Here is a 22,402-nt window from a genome sequence, read left to right on the forward strand (position 1 = left end):
AAGCTTATTACATCTATGATCAGTTTAAAACGATCAACAAAAGTATCAATATAATAGTCAAAATTATAATTGTCACCAAACTTCCATTTTCTCTAGCTAATCGTCTAAATTCATTAATTCTAGAAGTAGCTCTAGCCAATCTGAAACTTGATCCATCAACTCCCTGTTCCAAATCATTCAATATTATAACATGATCATCTAACTCATGATTAATATCATGGCTCATTAAATTTTGTTTTGAAATCAGTTGATGTAAAACATCTAAATCTTGATCTTGTCTCATCATTGTTTGTTGATGCTGTGCAAACACTTGATGATTTGTTAAATCTTTATATGGTTCTTCCTGTGGTAGTTCTTCTTCGTCATCTTTATATGGTTTGAATTGAGATATACCTGTTTGTGATTCTTGTAACTCTTGTTCATCTGGTAAATCTTTAAATCGTACTGTTTTAGTTATACTGTTTCCGTTTATATTATTGAATATTGGTTTTTCATATTTATATTCTGATACATCAATTGTTGAATCTGACTGTAGATTATCATAAATTTCATTATATTGGGTGAATAATTCTTCGAATTGATTAGTGAGGTCGTCGTTTCTTTTATTGTTTATTAGATCTTCATTTAATAGTTTAAAGTATTCCGTAGTTTTGGTAAAAATGGTTATTAAATCGAAGTTATCATTAGTTGATGGTTCTAAATTTAGATTTTTTAGGTTGGTTCTTTCTTCTATTAATTCATTTATTTCTTCTATATTTAGTTTTATTTTATATAATAAAGATTTAGCTTCTTTCAACTTTATTGATGACATTTTGGTTTGGTGATATTGGATAATAATTAAGTAATGCTGAGTTCAAGATTCTTGAGCCTCCGTATTACTAGTTGATTTATGATTAAATAGATAACGCCAACTTTTTTGTCATAATTTTGTGGAGTGTCACAATTATTTATTTGAAGACAACCGACCACTTTATCATTTTTCTTTGATTCGATTTTACGACCAAATAGTTTACCAAGTGTTAATTATATTATAATATTGGGGTATAGCTCAGTTAACTTATCCTTAAGTCAGTCTGTACGAAAAGAATATACAAGCAGTCAATTGATTTACAGTTGAACTGAAAACACAACTAAAACAATTTCATGTTCTCCAAAATAAGGAACTTTTCAGAGGATGTTGCAAAAAGTTTAAATGATTTAAATTCATCAGATCAACAATTACAACAACAAAAACCGGATCCTTTGGTACAATTACAAAAAAACTCCAAAATTTTAATGACTGATACTCCAGATTCTAATCAATTAATCCAACCAACTAATGAAGATTCAGAAATTCCTTCAAGAATTACAACACCGGCCCCAACACCAATAAATCAATCTAGTTCTAATATTTCAAAAGTTTCATCAATAAATTCTACCAACTCGACACCACCCCCAAATCAACAAAACTCAGAGAATATAGATAATCTACCGCCGATTATTAAATCAAAATTAAAGAAATTTGCAAAATATGAAGAGAAATATCCTATTTTATTAGAGGCTTACAAAATTGAAAAACGTAAAACTGAATTAATCAAAATATTTGAAAATGTACTAAAAGAAAATACTCCAATATCGTCAATATCTGATGCAAAAATATTAATAGAATACCTAAATGGTTTAAATGATAAGAATAAATTACAAAATAATGAAATTAGAAAATTAACAAAAGAAAACTCAGTATTAACTTTTAAAATTGCAAAATATGAAGAAGATGGAGAAGATAGTTTATTTAAAAAGATTGAAGATTTGAAAAAAGAGAATGAGGGATTACAAAGTCAGATATTGATAAGTGGGAAAGAGGTAGATGAAAATAAAAGTAAATTTGAATCACAACTTAAAGAAAAGGATGAAAATCTAGATAAATTGAGGAGGGAGATCGAGGAGAGCAAAAGTCAGAAGGATGAGTCTATAACCACGAACGATAATGAAACTGTAAAGAGTAATGGAGATGTTTCACAAGTTTCGAATATGAAGAAGGAACTCGCAGTTAGAGAGAAAGAATATGATGAATTATCACAAAAATTAAAGGATACCAATAAACTCATATCGGAGAAAAATGATGAGATTGAAGACTTAAGAGATCTGTTGAAAGATATTGGAAATGATTTGGTATCAGCGAGAGATGAAATTAAAGGTTTGAGAGCTGAAACAGATAATGACGTTTCAAACGGTTCAAATGGATCCCATGAAAAAGAAACTGAAGAACATAGCACAACTACACAACTAGCCAATTTGAAGAACGATTTAAACACTTGGAAAGACAAACACAATAGCAAAGTGAAAGAAATAAAAGAATTAAATAATAAAGTCTCATCATTAGAGGATGAAAATCATAAGAATAATTTATCAAGTAAACAATCAGAGAGCAATTTAAGGAAGGAAATCCAAACTTTGAAAACTCAAATCAAAGATCTAGAGACAAAAGCTACCACCACTGAAATGGAATTAACTGATCATAAAACCGAAAGAACAAAATTGGAAGATAGAATATCTGAATTATCAAAATTTAAAAGTAATGACACGTCGTTTAAATTAGAAATCTCATCGCTACAATCATCAATTAAGCATAAAGATGAACAAATAAAGCTTATCAAATTAAAATTAGATGAGCTAACAGAAGAAAACAAATCACTTCAACAAAAAATTGATAAATTAACTGCATCAAATAATGACTTACAATCAAATTCAATGGATTACCTAAAATCAAAGAATGAATTATTGACAAAGCAAGAATTGTTTATTGAAAATGAGAAAAATTTAGGATCACAAATAAATAAATTGCAACAAGAGAAACAACTGATAAAAAATGAATTAGAAAAAACTAAGAATAGATTAGACTCTATAATAAGTGAAAAATCAAGTGCAAATAATGATATATTAACATACAAGAAACAATATGATGAACTATCAATGAAATCAAAGGAATACAACTTGAGAATTGAGAGTTTAGAAGATGATATATCTGAATCAAGAACTTTATTACAAGAGAAAAACAGAGAATCTAGTAGTTTAAGAAGATTGTTAATTGATGCAGAAGAAGTAATGAAACAAAAGGAATCTAATCATAAGTTGGAGCTCAATAGGATACAAGACGAAAAAATGGAATTTGAAAGATCAACGAATCAATTAATCAAGAGAAAACAAAAGGATGTTGATGAAATGAAAAAACAGTTAGAAGAGTCTGAATCAAATTTGAAAAAAATTGAGAAAAAGCTAGAAGAGATAGAAAAATCAACATCAACAATCACTAGTACTTTGGTAACCCATAACGGGGAAGATCAAATAAACTCAGACCTACAATCTCAAATTAATACCTTGAGAGCTGCATTAACTTCTTCTACCAACAAAATAAAGGAATACGAAAAATTGAATGGTAATTTGAAGAAACTAAATGAAGATAACATTTTAAAGTTTGAGAGATTATCAAAAAACTATAAATTATTAACTCAACAATATAGAATAATGAAGGATAATCAGCATGAGCTGAGTCAAAGTAGTAGAAAATCATCAATCAATGGAAGTGTGATAGATGGAGATTTGGATTTTAGAGAAAATGAAATGCAAAAACAAGAAAATGCTAATGTTGCATATTTGAAAAATGTTTTACTTGGTTATTTTGAACATAGAGAACAAAGAGACCAATTGCTACCTGTTTTAAAAACAATATTTCAATTTAGTAAAGATGATGAAAATAAGTTTTTATTAGCCTTGAAATAAACGAACGAGGAAGTAGATAAAATTGTAGATTGTCAACTCTATCATATTTTTTTGCAACTAATATATGAAACATTTGGTCCAATATCGCATCCAAAAAAACGCAAGAATTTTTATGCACCTAACTTTATTTACAATCGTCAGTGATCAACCCATACAATATGCAAGATCCATTTCTACAAAAGAAACAAAATATACTAAAAGAAATATCTCAAAACAGTGATGACAATCTAGACGCATCACCAAAGGGAACAATAGATGAACATTGTATTCCAATAATAAATTTAATAAATACTCATCCAAAGATGGTAACTACATCATCATGTTCAGGAAGAGTTTCAGTTTATTTGGAAGGTGTTCAGAATAACAAAATTATTTCAAAAGGAAACGAAGGGAAATGGATCTTTGTCACGCATGATACTTCAAACTTGGATAACTGGTACCAAAACATTAATTTCAAATATGATATAACTAAATTTCCCACAAGCGAAAATTTAAGAAGTATACTATATAAGTTTGAAGCATTGATCTTGCACGTAAAATGCAAAGATATAAGCACGGCTAACAAGCTATATCAAATAGCAATGAATTGTGGATTTAGAGAAAGTGGAATTGGTAGTAATTATAATGTTGCGATTAGAATATCGATAAAATTAGACATACCCATTGGATTCATGGATGAATCACAATATAACGAAGATGGGGAAGAATCGTACAATTGCTTTGTTAGTAAGGAGTATTTGAAGTACATCACTAAAGTTTCATTTGATAGATTTAAAGAAAATTTAAAAAAATTGAATCAGCTACACGAAGCTATCGATAAATTTATAAAGGAAGATAATGATGGTAACGATGAATTTATAGAGAGAATAGAAAGCGTAAATATAAAAGAAGGTTGGGAAAGTAAAGAAGAAAGAAGAGCTAGAATGATTAAAGAAGGTTTGGAACGAAAAGAAAAAATGAGACGAACTAAGTTAGAAGAAGCTATAAGGAATGATGATGGTAACATACAATCATTAGTGTAATTAATGTAGTATAAATTGTAATATAATTGGTACAGCTTTGACTCATAGAATATAGATGTGTTTCAAAAAAACAATTGATGTCATTTTACAAAGAATATTAATTTTTTCTCTCTTAAATTTTCAAATTTTTCAATTAATACTCCAAACAGTCAACTTCTACACACAATAATTCAAGATGTCAGCTTCTGAAAAATTAGGAGAGTTATCAATTAATGAGAAACCAACTGAAAGTCCAGTTGAACAAACTTCAGCATCACAAGAAGAAGTTGTATTAGGAGAAGATGGACAACCATTATCTAAAAAAGCTTTAAAAAAATTACAAAAAGAAAAAGAAAAACAAGCTAAAAAAGCAGAAAGAGAAGCTCAGTTAGCTAAAGAAAAACAAGCAAAAGAACAAGAAGCAGCAAATGATCCAGCAAAATCAAATTATGGGAAATTACCATTAATTAATTCGTCAACTAAAACTAACACCAAAAGAATTCAAATTTCAGATTTATCAGCTGCAAATGATGGAGAAACTGTTGTATTTAGAGCAAGAATTCACAAGACTAGACAACAAGGTGCAACAATGGTTTTTTTAACATTAAGACAACAAACCAATTTAATACAAGCACTTTTGAAAACCAATAAGGAAACTGATTCAAACGCCATATCAAAACAAATGGTAAAATGGGCAGGTAGTATTAGTTTGGAAAGTATTGTATTAGTTGAAGGAAAAGTATCAAAAGTTGAAGAATTAGTCAAATCAGCAACTGTTCAAGATGCTGAAATTCATATTACAAAAATATTCACAATACAAGAAACTCCTGAACAATTACCATTATTAATTGAAGATGCTTCAAGAACTGAACAAGAAGCTGAGGAATTAGGTTTACCAGTTGTTAATTTAGATACAAGATTAGATTCAAGAGTCATTGATTTAAGAACTCCAACAAATCAAGCCATTTTTAAAATTCAATCAGGAGTTTGTCAATTATTTAGAGAATTTTTAAACAAGAAGGGATTCGTTGAAATACATACTCCAAAAATTATTGGTGCTGCATCAGAAGGTGGATCAAATGTTTTTGAAATTAATTATTTTAAAGGTTCTGCCTTTTTAGCTCAATCACCACAATTATATAAGCAACAATTAATTGCAGGAGATTTTGAGAAAGTATTTGAAATTGCTCCAGTTTTCAGAGCTGAAAATTCAAATACTCATCGTCATATGACTGAATTTACTGGGTTGGATTTAGAAATGGCATTTGAAGAACATTATGATGAAGTATTAGAAGTATTAGAAGAATTATTTGTATTTATTTTTACAGAATTGAAAAATAGATATGGAAAAGAAATCGAAACTGTAAGAAGACAATTCCCGGTTGAAGAATTTAAAATTCCAAAAGATGGTAAGATGGTCAAATTACATTTTAAAGAAGGTATTGAAATGTTAAGACAAGCAGGTAAAGAAGTTGATGATTTTGAAGATTTATCTACAGAAAATGAAAAATTATTAGGTTCATTAGTTCGTGAAAAATATGATACTGATTTTTATATTTTGGATAAATTCCCATTATCAGTAAGACCATTTTATACAATGCCAGATGCTGAAAATCCAAAATATTCTAACTCATATGACTTCTTTATGAGAGGTGAAGAAATTTTGTCTGGTGCTCAACGTATTCATGATCCAGAATTATTAAAAGAAAGAATGAGAACACATGAAGTTGATCCTAACGTTCCTGGTTTAAACGATTATGTTGATGCTTTTATTTATGGTTGTCCTCCTCATGCTGGTGGTGGTATTGGATTAGAAAGAGTTGTTATGTTCTTTTTAGATTTAAAAAATATTCGTCGTGCTTCTTTATTCCCAAGAGATCCAAGAAGGTTAAGACCATAAGTTTAGTGAATATAGTTTTAATGAAATATCTTACTTTGTAAATAGTGTTTAACATGTTGATCTATCATTGATATACTTAACTTTTTACTGGTAAAATGCTACCAAAATTTTGTTAGACGGTTTTTTTAAAATAGCCGACCAAATTTGGCCAAGACTGCAACAACTGTTTACATAATCATCACATCACAACCAAACTAAATTCATACCTACAACCACAACGTAAAAAATGGAAGCAGCAATTATACCGAATCCAAAAAGTAAAGATTCAAATGCACAAATCTTATTAATGGGATTAAGAAGAGGAGGAAAATCATCAATATGTAAAGTTGTATTTCATAATATGCAACCATTAGATACATTATATTTAGAAAGTACAACAAAACCTACAAATGAACAATTTTCTTCGTTAATAGATTTATCAGTAATGGAACTACCTGGGCAGCTTAATTATTTCGAGCCTAATTATGATTCAGAAAGATTATTTTCATCAGTAGGAGCATTAGTTTATGTTATTGATTCTCAAGATGAATATCTTAATGCATTAACTAATTTATCTATGATAATTGATTTTGCTTATAGAGTCAACCCAAAGATAAATATTGAAGTATTAATTCATAAAGTTGATGGATTAAGTGAAGATTATAGAATGGATGCTCAACAAGATATAATGCAAAGAACTGGTGATGAATTACTAGATTTAGGTTTAGAAGGTGTACTGGTTAGTTTTTATTTAACTTCCATATTTGATCATTCAATATATGAAGCATTTTCAAGGATAGTTCAAAGATTGATACCTGATTTACCTTCATTAGAACATATGTTGGATAATTTAGTTCAACATTCAAATATAGATAAAGTTTTCTTGTTTGATGTAAATTCTAAAATATATGTTGCAACAGATTCATCACCAGTTGATATACAAACTTATGAAGTATGTGCAGAATTCATTGATATAACAATTGATTTAGATGATTTATATATTGAAAATGAGAAAAAAAACCCAAACAAAAAAAATGGAAGAGTAGTTGAAGATAATAACGATGAAACAAAAGAATTAAAATCAATAAGTCATTTATCAAATGGTTCAACATTGTATTTAAAACAAATGATTAGAGGATTAGCTTTAGTTGCTTTGATACGGAATGAAACTTTTGATAATGAATATATTGATCATTCACAAGATTCAAATGACAACATAGCAAATACTACTATTTCAGATAGTGAAAAATCATTAACTATTATTGATTATAATGTTAATTTATTCAAAGAATCATTAATGAAGATGTGGAGTAGTTATAAATATAGTAATAATATATGAATATAGTTGTAAAAGAGTCACTGATATCCTACAATTGTATTTAAATTTCTTCTTCTCCATAAAAACCTATATTGAATTTATCTATTTATTTATATACCAAACCATAATCCAATCAAATGAAGTTAACCCCAAATTTGAATGAAAATGATAAAATATATTAAATTTTATAATAAAAATAATAATAAAAATGAAATCAAAAATTAAAAGATCCACACTCTCTGATCCATCAGCCTGTCACAACAAGAACAATCCAAATCTCACACAACCCAAGTGAATCATGATCAATTGAATCATTCATAAATCACAACAAAAAACAAATGAACCATTAATGAAAGTTGGCATTCCTCAATTCATAACGTTCTTATTTCTAAAATATTAAGGGCAAGTCATAGTCAAAAGACTAATTCTTGAAACCCTTCTATTTTTAAAAATAATGTGCAATGTAAATGAATCTAATAAATGATTATAAGACTACTTGATCTCTTATAATATCTCTAGGTAAGTATGAAGAAAAGAAAAAAAGAAGGGGAAAAAAGTTTAGAAAAAATTATGAGAATTTTAATTCTTTTTATACTTCGAGAAATTTTATTAGTTGAGCACACGACTATTTAGATTTAATTTATGTTCATGTTTCAGATTTGTTTGATATGGAATTATAGACAATCCTAGAGTTTATCATTTCTTTTGAGAAATTACGAAAAGATAGTATTAAATTTTAGGTATTTATAAATTCGTATGAACAAGGATATAATTTAGATTTGCCAGGGTTTCTTACCCAAACTTTTCCTCTTGGAGTATCTAATTGCATATCTTCAGGAAATATATGTCCAATACCAGTACATTTACCTTCATTTAAATTCATACCACCGGTAGTCACAAATCCAACAGTAAAAGAATCTCCATAATCTGGAACTGAATAAATTCTTGCATTATTTTCAATAACCCCTGCTTCCAAGATTTTTAATTGTATCGTAAGTAATGGTAATTGTTGATTCACAATATTTTGCATTGTTGTTGGATTTAATTTATGATTATCCAGAAAATTTTTACTATATTGTGCTTGATTTACTGATGGTGTTGAAATTAATTTTTGTTCTTTTTCTAATAATTTGACTTTGTATATTATGTCATCTTCATCATTTGGTATATAAATTTCTCTACCTCTTATAGTTGTTCTATAATTATGCATTAATTTAGATAAATATAACATATTTCTTAAAGTAAACCAATCACATTTATATGCATTGAAAATTAATGAATAATTAGATTCTGATTGTTGTAGTGTTATTTGGCTTTTGGATTTTTTGGAGTCTAATTCTGCTGCTTTTTCACCAACTAGATTATTATAATTATAACCTTCAGTTGTTGAAGGATAATCTACTGGAAATGATGGTTGATTATTTTCAAAATTAAACTGATAAATTTGTTTTAAACCACCTGGTCTTATATCTGGGATTTTGACTAATTGAATCCAAATTGGTAAAACCCAAAACCAAGGACATATTAATTTCCATTTTGTGGAATCTATTTTAGTTAATAAAATTGGAATATTACTATGATTTACTTTATCTAGTGTAGTTTTTTGATTATGTATCTTACCTAATTCTTTGATTGATAATTGGTTTTTATATGAATCTAATCTACCTTGTTTAGAAAATAGCTTTTTTGTAACTTCATAATCTACTTTGTGAGATGAATTTAAGTATATTATTGTATCGTAAATATCCTGAGTTGGTTTTATTGGATAATCAACTGGTCTGTTCCATAGTCTTGGATCATATATATTGAATGAAAACGTTGTACCTATTGGCACTAACGAACTATCTTTATTTGATGTTATTGTTGCCCAAGTTTGTTTAAATTCTTCTGATTCGTCTCTTAAATGTAAAACTTTACTTAAACATCGTAACCCCAAAGGACCAGAAACTTCCATACTTCCTAATGCATACCTACAATCAGTCACATTATAATCTTCCCCAAAATTTTCCTTGAAATCATTAAATTGATTTTCAAAATTACTCAAAGATTGAAATTGTATTAAGAGTATACAATTAGTTGAATCAAAATAAGTTAAAGCTTTATTGTCTCTGACTGAATTGGATAATCTAATCATTCCAAAATATGAATTTTTCCCATCGAGTACTGATTTATCCAGTGAATCTATTATTAGGTCATATAATTGAAGTAATCCGCCTTTAACTAGTTTATCATCCTTTTCTTTTGGACTTATTATAATAATTGGACTATATGAAGTATCAAAACAAACAGCTTTATGTTTATTTTGTCTACTCATAAATTTAAAACATTTTTGTGTTGGTGTATAAGGAATTTGAAACCCGTATTTTTTACTCATTTGAAACCTTTTTGCATGCCATATGTGTGTCGGAATCCAAGCAAATTTTTGTTGTCTTTTACCATATTTAACACTAAGTGAAGGTGGACTAGCTAGTTCATTTTCAACTGAAAGTTCAATTGACCCAACTGAATTATTTAATTTGGGGTTTGGTTCATTATCCAATTTTTTCAATTCTTTTCCAATTTCTTTAATGTGTTTACGAACATTACCATTTTTTAAAATGTCATCTAGATTGTGTCCATCATTTTTTAGTTTTGATGCTGCTTTTAGTATTCTTTGCTTTTGCATCAACTTATATAATTTTCTCCCCTTTGGTACATGTTTTGCAGGTAATGAAGCACCTTGCATTTCTCTAATAGCTTTTGCCCTCAATCTTTTAGGAATTCTTGAGACATTATGAGACGCAGCTCTTCTTCTCATTACTCTTGGTAGATTTTGAAAACATCTGGAGTTCAAAGCTTGTTTACTTTTTAGTTGTGATAGTTCCAATGAATTTATTTCATATTTTCGAGATGATAAAAAATCAGGTACGTTTAATTTATTTTCTTTCTTGGAGTATGATGAATCATTATTTTGAATTTTTATAGTTCTGCTATTGTATAATTTTGTTTTCTTCTTATTAAGATTTTTCTTATCATTATTGCCTCCTTTATTGTTATAGTTGTTCATCAAAATTGAATGATGATTCAAAGATGTTTTGTTGTAAATATTAATTTTTAAATTTGTGAAACACGAAAATAAAAAATGCTAAGAACAATCTTACAAAAAGAGATTCGCAAGCACATGCAAAATTTAGATCATAAAGGTTAAGAAGGTTGTTCTCTCTGGGCTCCAACGTGAGTGATTGTCATCTATCCTCTTCAACTACAAGAATAGAAAAATATATAGAATGATACGAAAAAATTAAAAAAAAATTATTCAATTACTCACATTGCTCTCAGCAGGATTCGAACCTACGATCTCCTCATTACACTGAAGATTTAAACTGTATACTAGTGAGGTGCCTTACCAACTTGGCCATAAGAGCAATTTCAAGTCAAAAAATTTTGTGGTTTAATGAGTCACGCAGTAATTGGAATAATTCCCCTTTCTGCTTGACGGAGCTAAGATACCTTCACAATTAATACGAATGAAGTGAAAGAAGGAAATCAAATTTACTAATTATTCTTGATCAGATCTTAAGAAGATGGAAGATGGGCGTTTAATCGAATTTTGGTCGCTTTTGATGATTTTTTGATGTTCCTCCCCTTTTGGACCGAACAGTGCAACCTCTAATAATGAAGCTGTTATCATATTCATGTTTCATCTCAACCTACCATGCTAGTTTTATTTCTCAATGCTCACTCCTTGAACAAAAATTCAGAAACGACCACTTGTACTTAAGAAGCAGCACGCCTAAATTTGAACTTTCAACGTCGGTGTAATCTCCATACTTCTCTTATCAAAGTTTTCAAATTTTTATATCTTTAGCTCAAAGCAGCCAGCTAGTACCCAACTTTTGCCTAAGGTCTCGCTTCAAAATTAAAAATACCCTTCATCGACCTTATTAGTGCTACTCAACTGCATGATTTCATCTTACCATTTAATTACTTGGTAGATGTCAGTTTTTTGCCTGACTGCGATTGTTATTTTTTCTTTTTATACTTCATATTATTAAGTGTCCATCTAGCTTGCTAAATATAAGAAATTAAACTAAATCGGAGAGGGGGAAAAGTTATGTATATACTTCACTTCATTTTTCATAGGTTTTTATAACCAGAACCCATTGTTAATATGTTTGTTTTTGTTCTGTTTGTTGTTCTGTTTTTGTAATGGACTATGATCATTACGTACTTGTATGCATTATTCTAATATTAGTTTGAATTTTTGATTTCGGTCGCTAGAAGGATTGACGATGGTAAGGTTATTTTATTTATAAAAGTAAATAAATTGGTTGCAAATTGGGTATGAAATTCATTTTTATTTTACTGAATTCTTGGTTGTAATAAGCATTTAAATTTACATAAATTTTACGCAAAAACAATGCGGTTTAATAACAGTCAAATGCCTAGCTCTCAGAATTATTTTCAAGTTTGTGAACAAGATATAAACTTGATTGATTTGCAACCTAAAATTCAGACAGAATTATGATATATTTTGGTAGCACCGTTGTATCAAAATTTAATAGAGACAAACAAACAAAAAAAAAATAAAATTTGAATGTTCACAAGAATATTAATTAAAATCCTTTAATTTTCTTTAATTATCTTTTAATTAATATAATTCATGGACGATTCAGTCAGGTCTTTAATTAGATTTGTTAGTAGAGGATTTTATACTACTCCATTTATATTAATTTTAGATGCAGTTTTAAGACATTCAGTATTATCAGAAGATGATTTAATCCATTTACTTGGTATTAAAAGAAAAGAATTAAGATCATTATGTAATAAATTAGTTGATGATAGATTATTAGTTAATCATATACAAAGAGAAGATAATGGTCAACAAAAATATGTTACTAGAACTTATTTTTATATTCATATAACTGAAGCAATAGATTCTATCAAATGGAAAGTTCATTCAATTGTAAATCTGTTAAAACAAGAAATGTCAACTTTTGGTAATCCTCAAGGTTATGTTTGTCCTCGATGTGGAAGAAAAGTGTCACAATTAGATGCAATATCATTATTAAGTGAAGATAAAACTGAGTTTATATGTGATGTATGTCAAGGTGTATTAATTGAAGATGATTCATCACAACAAGCAGTTATAAAACAAGAAAAATTAGAAGAATTAATGTTACAAATTGATCCAATTATAAAATTTTTAAAAATTATTGATGATTCTCAAATTCAAGATAATGATTTTGAAAGTGCTTTGTTACAAGCCATACCAGCACAATCAGCAACATCAGCACAATATACATTATCTAATAAGATTAGTAATAAATCAAGATCAAATGCTCAAGCATTACAAGCAGCAGCAGCAAGATCTCAAGCTACTTTACATGTTTCTATAACTGCAAATGATGAAAATTATGAAAAAGAACAAGAAGAAAAAGAAAGAAGAAGACAAAAATTAGAACAAAATGCATTACCTTCTTGGCATTCAAACAGTACTGTAGGAAACAAACAAATTGTAGATTATATTAAAGAAGAAGAAGATAATAATAATGATATAGAAGACTCATTAAGTAAAGATGGTAATACTCCAGAAATTAAAGAAGAAAAAATAAAAACAGAAGAAATTGAAGATGATGGAATTACAACTGATATATCTTCTGAATTACCAACTCCTGAACCAACTTCTTTGGGTGGAAACTCAGCTAACAATACACAATCATTCAATAATAATAATAACAATAATAATAATAATAATAACTCAGATCTAAAAGATAAAGAAGCTCAAGATGCATTAGCTGCTTATTATGCTCAATTAGCTGAACAAGATGAAGATGAAGATGAAGATGATGACGACGATGATGATGATGATGAATTTGATGACATACTTTAATCACAAATATTAATAACTTTAACTAATTTTACTCTGTAATATTTGTATAAAATAATAAAATTAATAGACGATATATATTATTTTCTCCCATCAACCTTAAACTACATTAACATTGATGTGTAAGCTTGAAATCTCATCATCATTTATACTTCCATAAAATCAGTTGAATATTAATATCTTTAATAATAAAATGCACATGGAATTAAATTGATTAAATCCACCCCCTGTTTTATCCGGTAATTAAATTTAATTAAAGTGAGAGAAAAAAAATCATTACATTTTATAAATTTAAACTACAGTTAGAGAAACATTCACACAACCGTTTAAGTCCAAATAAATTTATTAAATTTATAAATTGTATTTAGTTAACTACTTTACAACCAATTTTTAAATTAATTTGAAATCAGGTTTCATTTAGTTTTAATAATACACGAGGGTTTATACAATTATATATATCTATTTCACCTAATTTTCGATAGATCAATAAAAATAATCAATTATATAATACGTCAATTCAATATAATATAATGACAAATTCAGGACTAGTTACTCCACATTCTAGACCAGGAACACCTTCTGGTTTAATAAATAGTCCACCACCACAACTAAATACTTCTACATCAATAAATTCAACTCATTTACAATTACCAATAAATTCAAACATATCAACTCAACCAACTTCAACAACTTCAACTCCATCAAATAAACAAAAAGAACAACAACAACAACAACATGTACCATCATATGAAAAATCTATATATGAACAATTATTTTCCATTTATAAAACATTATTAGATTTGAAAAATAATAGAAATAAATATATAAATTCAAAACAAATTTATTCAATATATGATTTATTTTTAAATATAATAAATGATTTAAAATTAACAAGAAAAGATGAAGAATTAAAAGGTATAACTTTAAATTTACCAAATGGTAATGATTTAATAATTGATGATATTTTTCAATTATTAAGTTTATGTTTTGTTACTTGTGGATTAATTAAATTTGCACCTGCAACATATTCAAGTTTAAGTGCAGTAATGAAATTATTAACTCATTTAAAAGAATGTAAAGTTTATACTATGGATGATTTAAAACCTGTTGGATCAAGATTACAAGAAATTAAAGATATTTTAATAAGTACAAGAGATAAATATGATAATGATGATGATGATGATGAAGAACATAAATTATCAAAAAATCATCAAATGGAAGAAACTCTTTTGAGAAATAAATTAAATAAATGTGAAAGTCTTTATGATCAATTAGTTGATAATTTTAAAAATATTCCTTCAGATTTAGAACCAATATATCATGAATTAATTAATATTAGAGCTAATCTTTTAAATTTTGTAACACAAGGTGATAGTATAAATAATAGTCAAGTATCAATTGATGATTTAAATTCCAAAATAAGTAAATATAAGAACCAACTAAAAAATATAGAGAAATTAAGAGATGAATCAGATGGGAAATTTCATAGTGAAGAATTATTAGATGAAAATAAATTAGATTCAATACAAGCAATATTAAATGGATTAATTGATGATTGTAATAATTTAATTGCAGATTTACTAATACATGATGAAGAAATTTCGTTGGAGAATCTCAAATTAAGTAATGATTATTCTTCTAATGTAGTATCACAAGAAAATTCATCAGATTTAAAATTACAATATGATTATATTTACAAAACTTTACAAAATTTAAAAACCACTTTGGATAACTTGTTGTTAACAAGAAGGTGGACATTAAGAGAAACTGATTTATATACTTATCAAAAGACATTAAAATCAATAGATGAACAAAGACTCAAGATAGTTGAACAAACTCCCAAAGGTACTTTTAAAAAATATCAAACCTTAATTTTATATTTATTAAGAAGATGTTATTCAATAATTTATAAATTATTAGAAAGTAGTGAACCAGTAAGTGAAAGTTTAACACCAATACATAATCAATTACAAACAGTTAAAAGATGTCTTTTAGAATTGAAAAGAGTTGATGGTGTAAATAACTTAAGAGAATTATATCCTTTCCAATTCAAATTAGCATCAATTGATAATTTAAAAAAAGATGGGAAATTTATTATAGATAGAAATGTACCTGAAGGTCAAGGAGCATTATGTGCTTTATTAAGTGAATGTTTTGATATAATTCAAGAAATGAAAATAGAATTAGAAGAAAAAGAAATAGAAGAAGATGAAGAACCTGAAGAAGAAGAAAACACAACAACCAAAAATTATAATGGTTCTGGTAGTCTTGCATCTCATATAGCTCATGGTGGAAGTTTCACAAATTCAAAAGATGTAACAGATGGTTCAAGTGGAATTGAAGATGATGTTGAAATAAAAAGGAATAGATTTCAAGAATTTAATGAAGCTGATTATGATTTGGAAAGTGAATCTGCTTTTGATGATGATGATGATGATGATGATTTAAGTATTAGTGAAAGTGAATATGAAGGTAATGATTATTATTAAAGTTGGGAATGAAAAATTAAAAGGAAAAGAAAAAGGGAAGAGGTAATTAATTTAAGTATAATTATTTATTCGAAATGTATAAAGTTTTTTCCTTTATTGAAGAACTTGCTTATGTAAATTCTTACTCTCATTCGTTTAACTTTGACATGTTCATTAGTTTAACGTATTTTGATATTCGAAATATGAAACTTGAAAGTACTTATAAAATCGCTACCAAATATTCATTTAATAAAAAGAAATTTATTTCCTTCTTTTTTATTTTCTCTCTCACTCTTCAAAATTTTTAACTTGTTATTAATAAATTTATACAACATTAACTAAACAATTGTGTTTACAAAGTACATATAGACCAACAACATCAATTAAACTTTGGCATAGCATATCATTCTTTTAATTCACATAAACTTTTTATTTCATTCAATTCATTACAAAGAGACTTTTATTTTAAACGAGGACAATAAAAAAAACAATTAGCATATTAAAATTTTTAATCAAGGGCAAAGCAAATTTTACATCAAACAACTAGTCAGAAATGATGTCAGCAGGATTTCAATGGGGAGTCAACAATAACAATCTACATAACAAAACAACCCCTTCTCAAAATTCATCATTGCATAATAATTTTCATTCATTAAATCAAATACCAAGATCAGTTTCAGAATCTATTCTATCTAATCAAAAAAAGAAAAGAAGATTAGACGAAGAAGAAGAAATCATTCAACCAACTCAACACCAACAATACAATTTTCCATCAACCACCAACTTTCATGCATTAAATACTATTAATAACATTAAAAAGACCAAAACTTCTAAAATTATAGGTCAACCACTCCCAACAACAAGAATAATAGAAACTTTAAATCAAACACAACTACAAGATTTAATCAATAAATTAGTTGATTTACATCCAGAATTACATACCACAATTAAAAAAATATCAAATCAACCATCAATGAAATCACTTACTCAAATATTAGAAAAAAAATTTGAAGAAATTATAAATCATCTTCCCTATAAAGGAAATATAGAAAATGATTATTCATATTTAAGAATTAAACCTTATCTTATTGAATTTTTAAATTGTTTAGAAGATTATATATTATCAATATTACCACCAATACAACAACAATATGAAGAAAATAAAATTTCAGTATTAGAATTTTTAAATGATTCTACTAAATTAATTCATAAATTACCTAATTTTAAAAGTTCTGAATTTCAATATAAGAAACAAATAATTTATGAAAATCTTATAAATATTTGGTTTTTAGTATTAACTAATTTAAATGATGAATTTTATCAATTTATTGTTGAATTTAAATTAATTGAAGTTTTGGAGTGTCATTGTAAATTTAATAAAAATTTTGGTAAATTAATTGAATTTATAAATGATAAGTTAAAAGAAATTGGTAATTTAGAAATTAATGTTGATAATAATCAAGTTAATTCAAATGGAAATTCAAGTGGAGCTGGTAATTCACTTAATGATTTAATTACTATTGATTATTCTCAATATTCTATATAGATGATTATTGTTTTGCATATATTTGGTTCATAGTAATTAAAGAATAAAATTTAAAAGAATTCATTAATAATTTTTAAACATCTCCCATCAATTTTAACTTCTTGCAGTGTGACTAAATTTTAAAATCTATTAATAGATATTTAAAACAACTATATTATTATAATAATTATTTCAATTAAAGTCATTCTTTCCAAGAAGCTTCAAATTCATTATTAATTAATCAATTAAACTCTACTTAAGTAAGGCGCAAGATTCGTAAATTTATTAGTACCAGAGCTACCAATCACTCCACTGTATAAAAGAATCTAAAAGAGTGTAACACGTAAAAAAATAAAAAAAAATAAAATTTCAAATTTTTATCAACACAATCAAAATATTTAGATTTAAAGAGAATAATTAATTAAATTTATATTTTATATACATTTATTTATAACATTTCCAAGACTATTGAATTTTCAGGAATTCATTAATAATTAAACAAGACACTAAAAAAGAACACTATTATACAAAATGGCAAATCTTATTAACTTATCAGTATGTTTCAATACAAACAATGAACTTCTGTAATTTTAATCAAATTATATATTTTCAAACTCAAGTACTAACAAACTTCCCTTTAAAAGCAATTTTCAAATTTATCAGATCGTTTAAATATCGATAGATTAAAATCAGATTTTTCATCAATACAACAAGCATTATCAAAATTAAGACCACCACAAGAATTTTTTGATTTTAGAAGAATTTCAAAACCTTCAAATTTTGGTGAAATTCAACAAAGAATAAGTTATAATTTAGGTTATTTTTCATCAAATTATTTAGCTATAGTTTTATGTTTATCTATATATGCATTAGTTACAAATTTATTATTACTTTTTGTATTGGGATTTGTTATTTTGGGAGTATTTGGTATAAATAAATTAGGTGGTGAAGATTTAGTTACTCCTTTTGGTAGATTAAATACTAGTCAATTATATACTGGATTATTAATTGTTGCTATACCTTTAGGATTTTTAGCAAGTCCAGTAAGTACTTTAATGTGGTTGATTGGTTCTAGTATTGTTGGTGTTGGTGCTCATTCTGCTTTAATGGAAAAACCTATTGAAACTGTATTTGAAGAAGAAGTATAAGGTTTTTTGAAGTAGGTTTTGTGGGTTTTTAAGGTAAAGAATAGAAACAATTTCATGGGTATGGTAGTTTTAAAGAGAAAAGTTCTTTTAAGAAATTTTGTAATCAATTTCTTTTTCAAGGTGTATATTACATGTTAATAAATTAATTTTAAATAAAAAGGAATAGGACGTAAAATTATTTGAGCTAGATAATATTTGTCTCAATATCTTGTACATGATCAGTGAAAGAGTTCAATTTCAGATAAAAGAGTTCAATTTCATTCTGGAGCAAGAAAGTTAAGAGCTGCTAAAACATTTCGGCTTTTTAGTCTAACAGTAGTTGGGGATTCGACTGCTTAGGTCTATTAATGTCAACTAGTAATTTGAGCCACTTTAAGTGAGGATAAACACTCAACATCTCTCTACAGTTCCTTATTTGACTATTTCTAAGATGCTTTAATAAAAAAATAATATATTAAAAAGATTGTAAATAAATTTATATGCACCCACTTAACAAATGATCCTGGATCAAAAAGAACACCAATTCGTATTAAAAAGTAAAACTTTAATAATGATGAATATATAAATTGACACCCATAAAAATGGAAAGCATAAAAACCAATAAAAAATCCCTCTTTAAAATTACTTCTTTCGCTTTTTTAATATTTTATAATAATGAGATTAGAAATTTTTTGGCGTAAAAAACATGATATATAATAATGAAAATGACTTGATTTGATGAATGGGTACAGGTAAACAGAAAACTTAGATACCTAATTTAGTTCTTCTCCAATGTCTTCTTTTAGCATTGTATCTAATTTTATTATCAGTTCTTAATCTAATCCATTGTGGTAATGGTCTATTTTGTTTTTGAGCCTTAGCTAATTTTTGTTTGGTTCTAAATGATTTTTGAGACTATAAAATATTTTTGTTAGTATTTACTATACTTCGACTAATTGATCAAAAATTCATCTTGTTTAGCTCTTTCATTTGAAGTTGTTGAATTCTCTATCAAATAGTGATCTTTACTTCTCTTGAAATCAAAATTTGCCATTGTCTATTAAATCAAATTCATTTCCCATCTTTATTAACTAAAATTTCTATATGGTGTCCTTTAACATTTCAATGATATATTGAGCTATTCAAATAAATGATCATTCTATACCAATAAATAGTGTTTATATTGTACATACAGGCATCTTTAATTCAATGATACTATTAGATGATTGGTAAAAGATTATAAAAAAATTTTAATAAATTGAAAAATTAAGAAAAGAAAAGAGAAAGAGAGTGAAAAATTTACTTAGTTAAAAAAAATCATTGGTAGCTCACTTTACTCTTAGTATACAGTATTTTGTATGTACAACAATTGGTAATTCAAGTGAAAAAAAAAAATCAATAGAGAGAGAGATTCTTTGAGTATAGTGAAAAATTACAACTTTTTTTTTCAATTATCATTTTCAATCTAGTTTAAAAGAAATCATCCATCCATCACATAACTCAATAAGATGACCAGAACTTCAGTTTTAGCAGATGCTTTAAATGCCATCAACAACGCCGAGAAAACCGGTAAAAGACAAGTTTTAATTAGACCATCATCAAAAGTTATTATAAGATTTTTAACAGTTATGCAAAAACATGGATATATTGGAGAATTTGAATATATTGATGATCATAGATCAGGTAAAATTGTTGTACAATTAAATGGTAGATTAAATAAATGTGGTGTTATTTCTCCAAGATTTAATGTTAAAATTAATGATATTGAAAGATGGACTGATAATTTATTACCTGCTAGACAATTTGGTTATGTTATTTTAACTACTTCTGCTGGTATTATGGATCATGAAGAAGCTAAAAGAAAACATGTTGCTGGTAAAATCTTAGGTTTTGTCTACTAAATTCATTCACCCAAACTTAACCTTCATACAGAAATATATTATCAACAAACTACGACTAAATATATATAAACTTATGTATTATAGATCAAAATCAAATCAATTAATATAGCATATCACAAACTTTCCCCTTTAGAATACCTCACAATTGTAGATAGATATTTTGAAACACTCTTTGACTAGCATTAACTATGATAATATTTGTGGAGCTCAAATTTATAGGGTTTCAACCCTCAAAAAATTTACGCACGTGATACACAATTCAAGTACAAAACTACCAAGTGCGTACATAGTTAAGAAGTATAATGTATGTGAACGAAAACTACCAAATGCTTTTGTATGAAAAAATTGATTAAACCAAAAAAAAATTACAACTGAAAATTCATTTGAAGAGATACTAATACATCTAACACATATAACACATCAAATAAACCAATATGTCAGCTGGTATGTTTCAATGAAATATAGATTATACATTTGGAGAACGAGTGAAATAGGGGATAAAATAAACAAGGATTGGAGAACACAGATACGGAGAGTTATACAGAATTTTGTAAATCAATTTTGAGAGGAAGTAATCATCAATGGAAAGAACTATAAAAATCTACTACATTGCATTAAATTATAGATATCAAGTTATCAACAATTTATAGAATTTTCACAAGAATTTGATTGGACCTCATCAGGAGATAAAGAACCTTTAAACGGGATGTTATGAAGTAAAATATCAAATTTTCAATGAAACACTAAAATGAATCGAACCTAGGTTCAAAGAATTAATCAACCAAATGCATACTAAATCAATTAAATTGTCCGCAGCCCGTTTTCATTTCACATTTCAACCTCGTTTTTACAAATTAAATAATTACACTCAATTTGATACAATTATACTAACAAATTTATTTCTTTTAGATCGTTCACAAGTTTTTGGTGTCGCAAGAATCTTTGCTTCATTTAACGATACATTCGTCCATGTTACTGATTTATCAGGTAAAGAAACCATAGCCAGAGTTACTGGTGGTATGAAAGTTAAAGCTGATAGAGATGAATCATCTCCTTATGCTGCTATGTTGGCTGCTCAAGATGTTGCTGCTAAATGTAAAGAAGTTGGAATCACTGCTGTTCATATTAAATTAAGAGCTACTGGTGGTACTAAAACTAAAACTCCTGGTCCAGGTGGTCAATCAGCTTTAAGAGCTTTAGCTAGATCAGGATTAAGAATTGGTAGAATTGAAGATGTTACTCCTGTTCCATCTGATTCTACTAGAAGAAAAGGTGGTAGAAGAGGTAGAAGATTATAATCTTGTTTACATTACTTCATTTTTTACAATCTATATATTAATATTATCATCAAGCTTCATTTACAATTTACAACAGCTTTTTAAGAGTTATCAATGTTTTTTCATCAACATATATCATATAAATCATCATTAACGGGTTTGGGTGTCATTATAATTACATAACACAACAACGACAACTTTTGTATTTTAATTAATTATTATAAAATATACATATCATAAAATAGTCAAAAATCTTGATTAGTATCATCAACTTTGTA

The 22,402-nt window shown here is 27.0% G+C and overlaps 12 protein-coding genes across 12 annotated transcripts; 10 read left to right on the forward strand and 2 right to left on the reverse strand. All coding sequences in view use genetic code 12, as the record gives it.

The window, feature by feature from the left end:
* Positions 1-19: 19 nt before the first annotated feature.
* SYN8 (syntaxin) lies at positions 20-811 on the reverse strand (the record flags this gene model as incomplete). Its single annotated transcript, XM_051764915.1, has 1 exon — positions 20-811. One exon carries the CDS (start codon positions 809-811, stop codon positions 20-22), a length of 792 nt encoding a protein of 263 aa, XP_051618280.1.
* A 332-nt stretch (positions 812-1,143) lies between these two features.
* SYS3 (Sys3p) lies at positions 1,144-3,759 on the forward strand (the record flags this gene model as incomplete). Its single annotated transcript, XM_051764916.1, has 1 exon — positions 1,144-3,759. One exon carries the CDS (start codon positions 1,144-1,146, stop codon positions 3,757-3,759), a length of 2,616 nt encoding a protein of 871 aa, XP_051618281.1.
* Positions 3,760-3,917: 158 nt separating this feature from the next.
* KGF54_004240 (tRNA methyltransferase) lies at positions 3,918-4,781 on the forward strand (the record flags this gene model as incomplete). Its single annotated transcript, XM_051764918.1, has 1 exon — positions 3,918-4,781. One exon carries the CDS (start codon positions 3,918-3,920, stop codon positions 4,779-4,781), a length of 864 nt encoding a protein of 287 aa, XP_051618282.1.
* Positions 4,782-4,956: 175 nt separating this feature from the next.
* DPS1-1 (aspartate--tRNA ligase) lies at positions 4,957-6,660 on the forward strand (the record flags this gene model as incomplete). The annotated part of the gene is made up of 1 exon (XM_051764919.1): positions 4,957-6,660. The coding sequence occupies one exon, from the start codon at positions 4,957-4,959 to the stop codon at positions 6,658-6,660; it is 1,704 nt and encodes a 567-aa protein (XP_051618283.1).
* Positions 6,661-6,886: 226 nt separating this feature from the next.
* On the forward strand, positions 6,887-7,978 carry KGF54_004242 (uncharacterized protein; the record flags this gene model as incomplete). The annotated part of the gene is made up of 1 exon (XM_051764920.1): positions 6,887-7,978. The coding sequence occupies one exon, from the start codon at positions 6,887-6,889 to the stop codon at positions 7,976-7,978; it is 1,092 nt and encodes a 363-aa protein (XP_051618284.1).
* Positions 7,979-8,693: 715 nt separating this feature from the next.
* On the reverse strand, positions 8,694-11,003 carry KGF54_004243 (ribonuclease P/MRP protein subunit; the record flags this gene model as incomplete). Its single annotated transcript, XM_051764921.1, has 1 exon — positions 8,694-11,003. The coding sequence occupies one exon, from the start codon at positions 11,001-11,003 to the stop codon at positions 8,694-8,696; it is 2,310 nt and encodes a 769-aa protein (XP_051618285.1).
* Positions 11,004-12,599: 1,596 nt separating this feature from the next.
* Positions 12,600-13,829, forward strand: TFA1 (transcription factor TFIIE subunit; the record flags this gene model as incomplete). The annotated part of the gene is made up of 1 exon (XM_051764922.1): positions 12,600-13,829. One exon carries the CDS (start codon positions 12,600-12,602, stop codon positions 13,827-13,829), a length of 1,230 nt encoding a protein of 409 aa, XP_051618286.1.
* A 527-nt stretch (positions 13,830-14,356) lies between these two features.
* Positions 14,357-16,315, forward strand: KGF54_004245 (uncharacterized protein; the record flags this gene model as incomplete). The annotated part of the gene is made up of 1 exon (XM_051764923.1): positions 14,357-16,315. The coding sequence occupies one exon, from the start codon at positions 14,357-14,359 to the stop codon at positions 16,313-16,315; it is 1,959 nt and encodes a 652-aa protein (XP_051618287.1).
* Positions 16,316-16,847: 532 nt separating this feature from the next.
* Positions 16,848-17,840, forward strand: KGF54_004246 (uncharacterized protein; the record flags this gene model as incomplete). Its single annotated transcript, XM_051764924.1, has 1 exon — positions 16,848-17,840. The coding sequence occupies one exon, from the start codon at positions 16,848-16,850 to the stop codon at positions 17,838-17,840; it is 993 nt and encodes a 330-aa protein (XP_051618288.1).
* A 510-nt stretch (positions 17,841-18,350) lies between these two features.
* On the forward strand, positions 18,351-18,967 carry KGF54_004247 (uncharacterized protein; the record flags this gene model as incomplete). The annotated part of the gene is made up of 2 exons (XM_051764925.1): positions 18,351-18,374; positions 18,464-18,967. The coding sequence occupies 2 exons, from the start codon at positions 18,351-18,353 to the stop codon at positions 18,965-18,967; spliced, it is 528 nt and encodes a 175-aa protein (XP_051618289.1).
* A 1,487-nt stretch (positions 18,968-20,454) lies between these two features.
* On the forward strand, positions 20,455-20,847 carry RPS22A (40S ribosomal protein uS8; the record flags this gene model as incomplete). The annotated part of the gene is made up of 1 exon (XM_051764926.1): positions 20,455-20,847. One exon carries the CDS (start codon positions 20,455-20,457, stop codon positions 20,845-20,847), a length of 393 nt encoding a protein of 130 aa, XP_051618290.1.
* Positions 20,848-21,281: 434 nt separating this feature from the next.
* On the forward strand, positions 21,282-22,145 carry RPS14B (40S ribosomal protein uS11; the record flags this gene model as incomplete). Its single annotated transcript, XM_051764927.1, has 2 exons — positions 21,282-21,291; positions 21,757-22,145. 2 exons carry the CDS (start codon positions 21,282-21,284, stop codon positions 22,143-22,145), a joined length of 399 nt encoding a protein of 132 aa, XP_051618291.1.
* Between the last annotated feature and the right edge of the window lie 257 nt (positions 22,146-22,402).

This window comes from Candida jiufengensis (genome assembly GCF_024610255.1).
Source record: "Candida jiufengensis strain CBS 10846 chromosome Unknown scaffold1, whole genome shotgun sequence".
Taxonomy (NCBI): domain Eukaryota; kingdom Fungi; phylum Ascomycota; class Pichiomycetes; order Serinales; family Debaryomycetaceae; genus Lodderomyces; species Lodderomyces jiufengensis.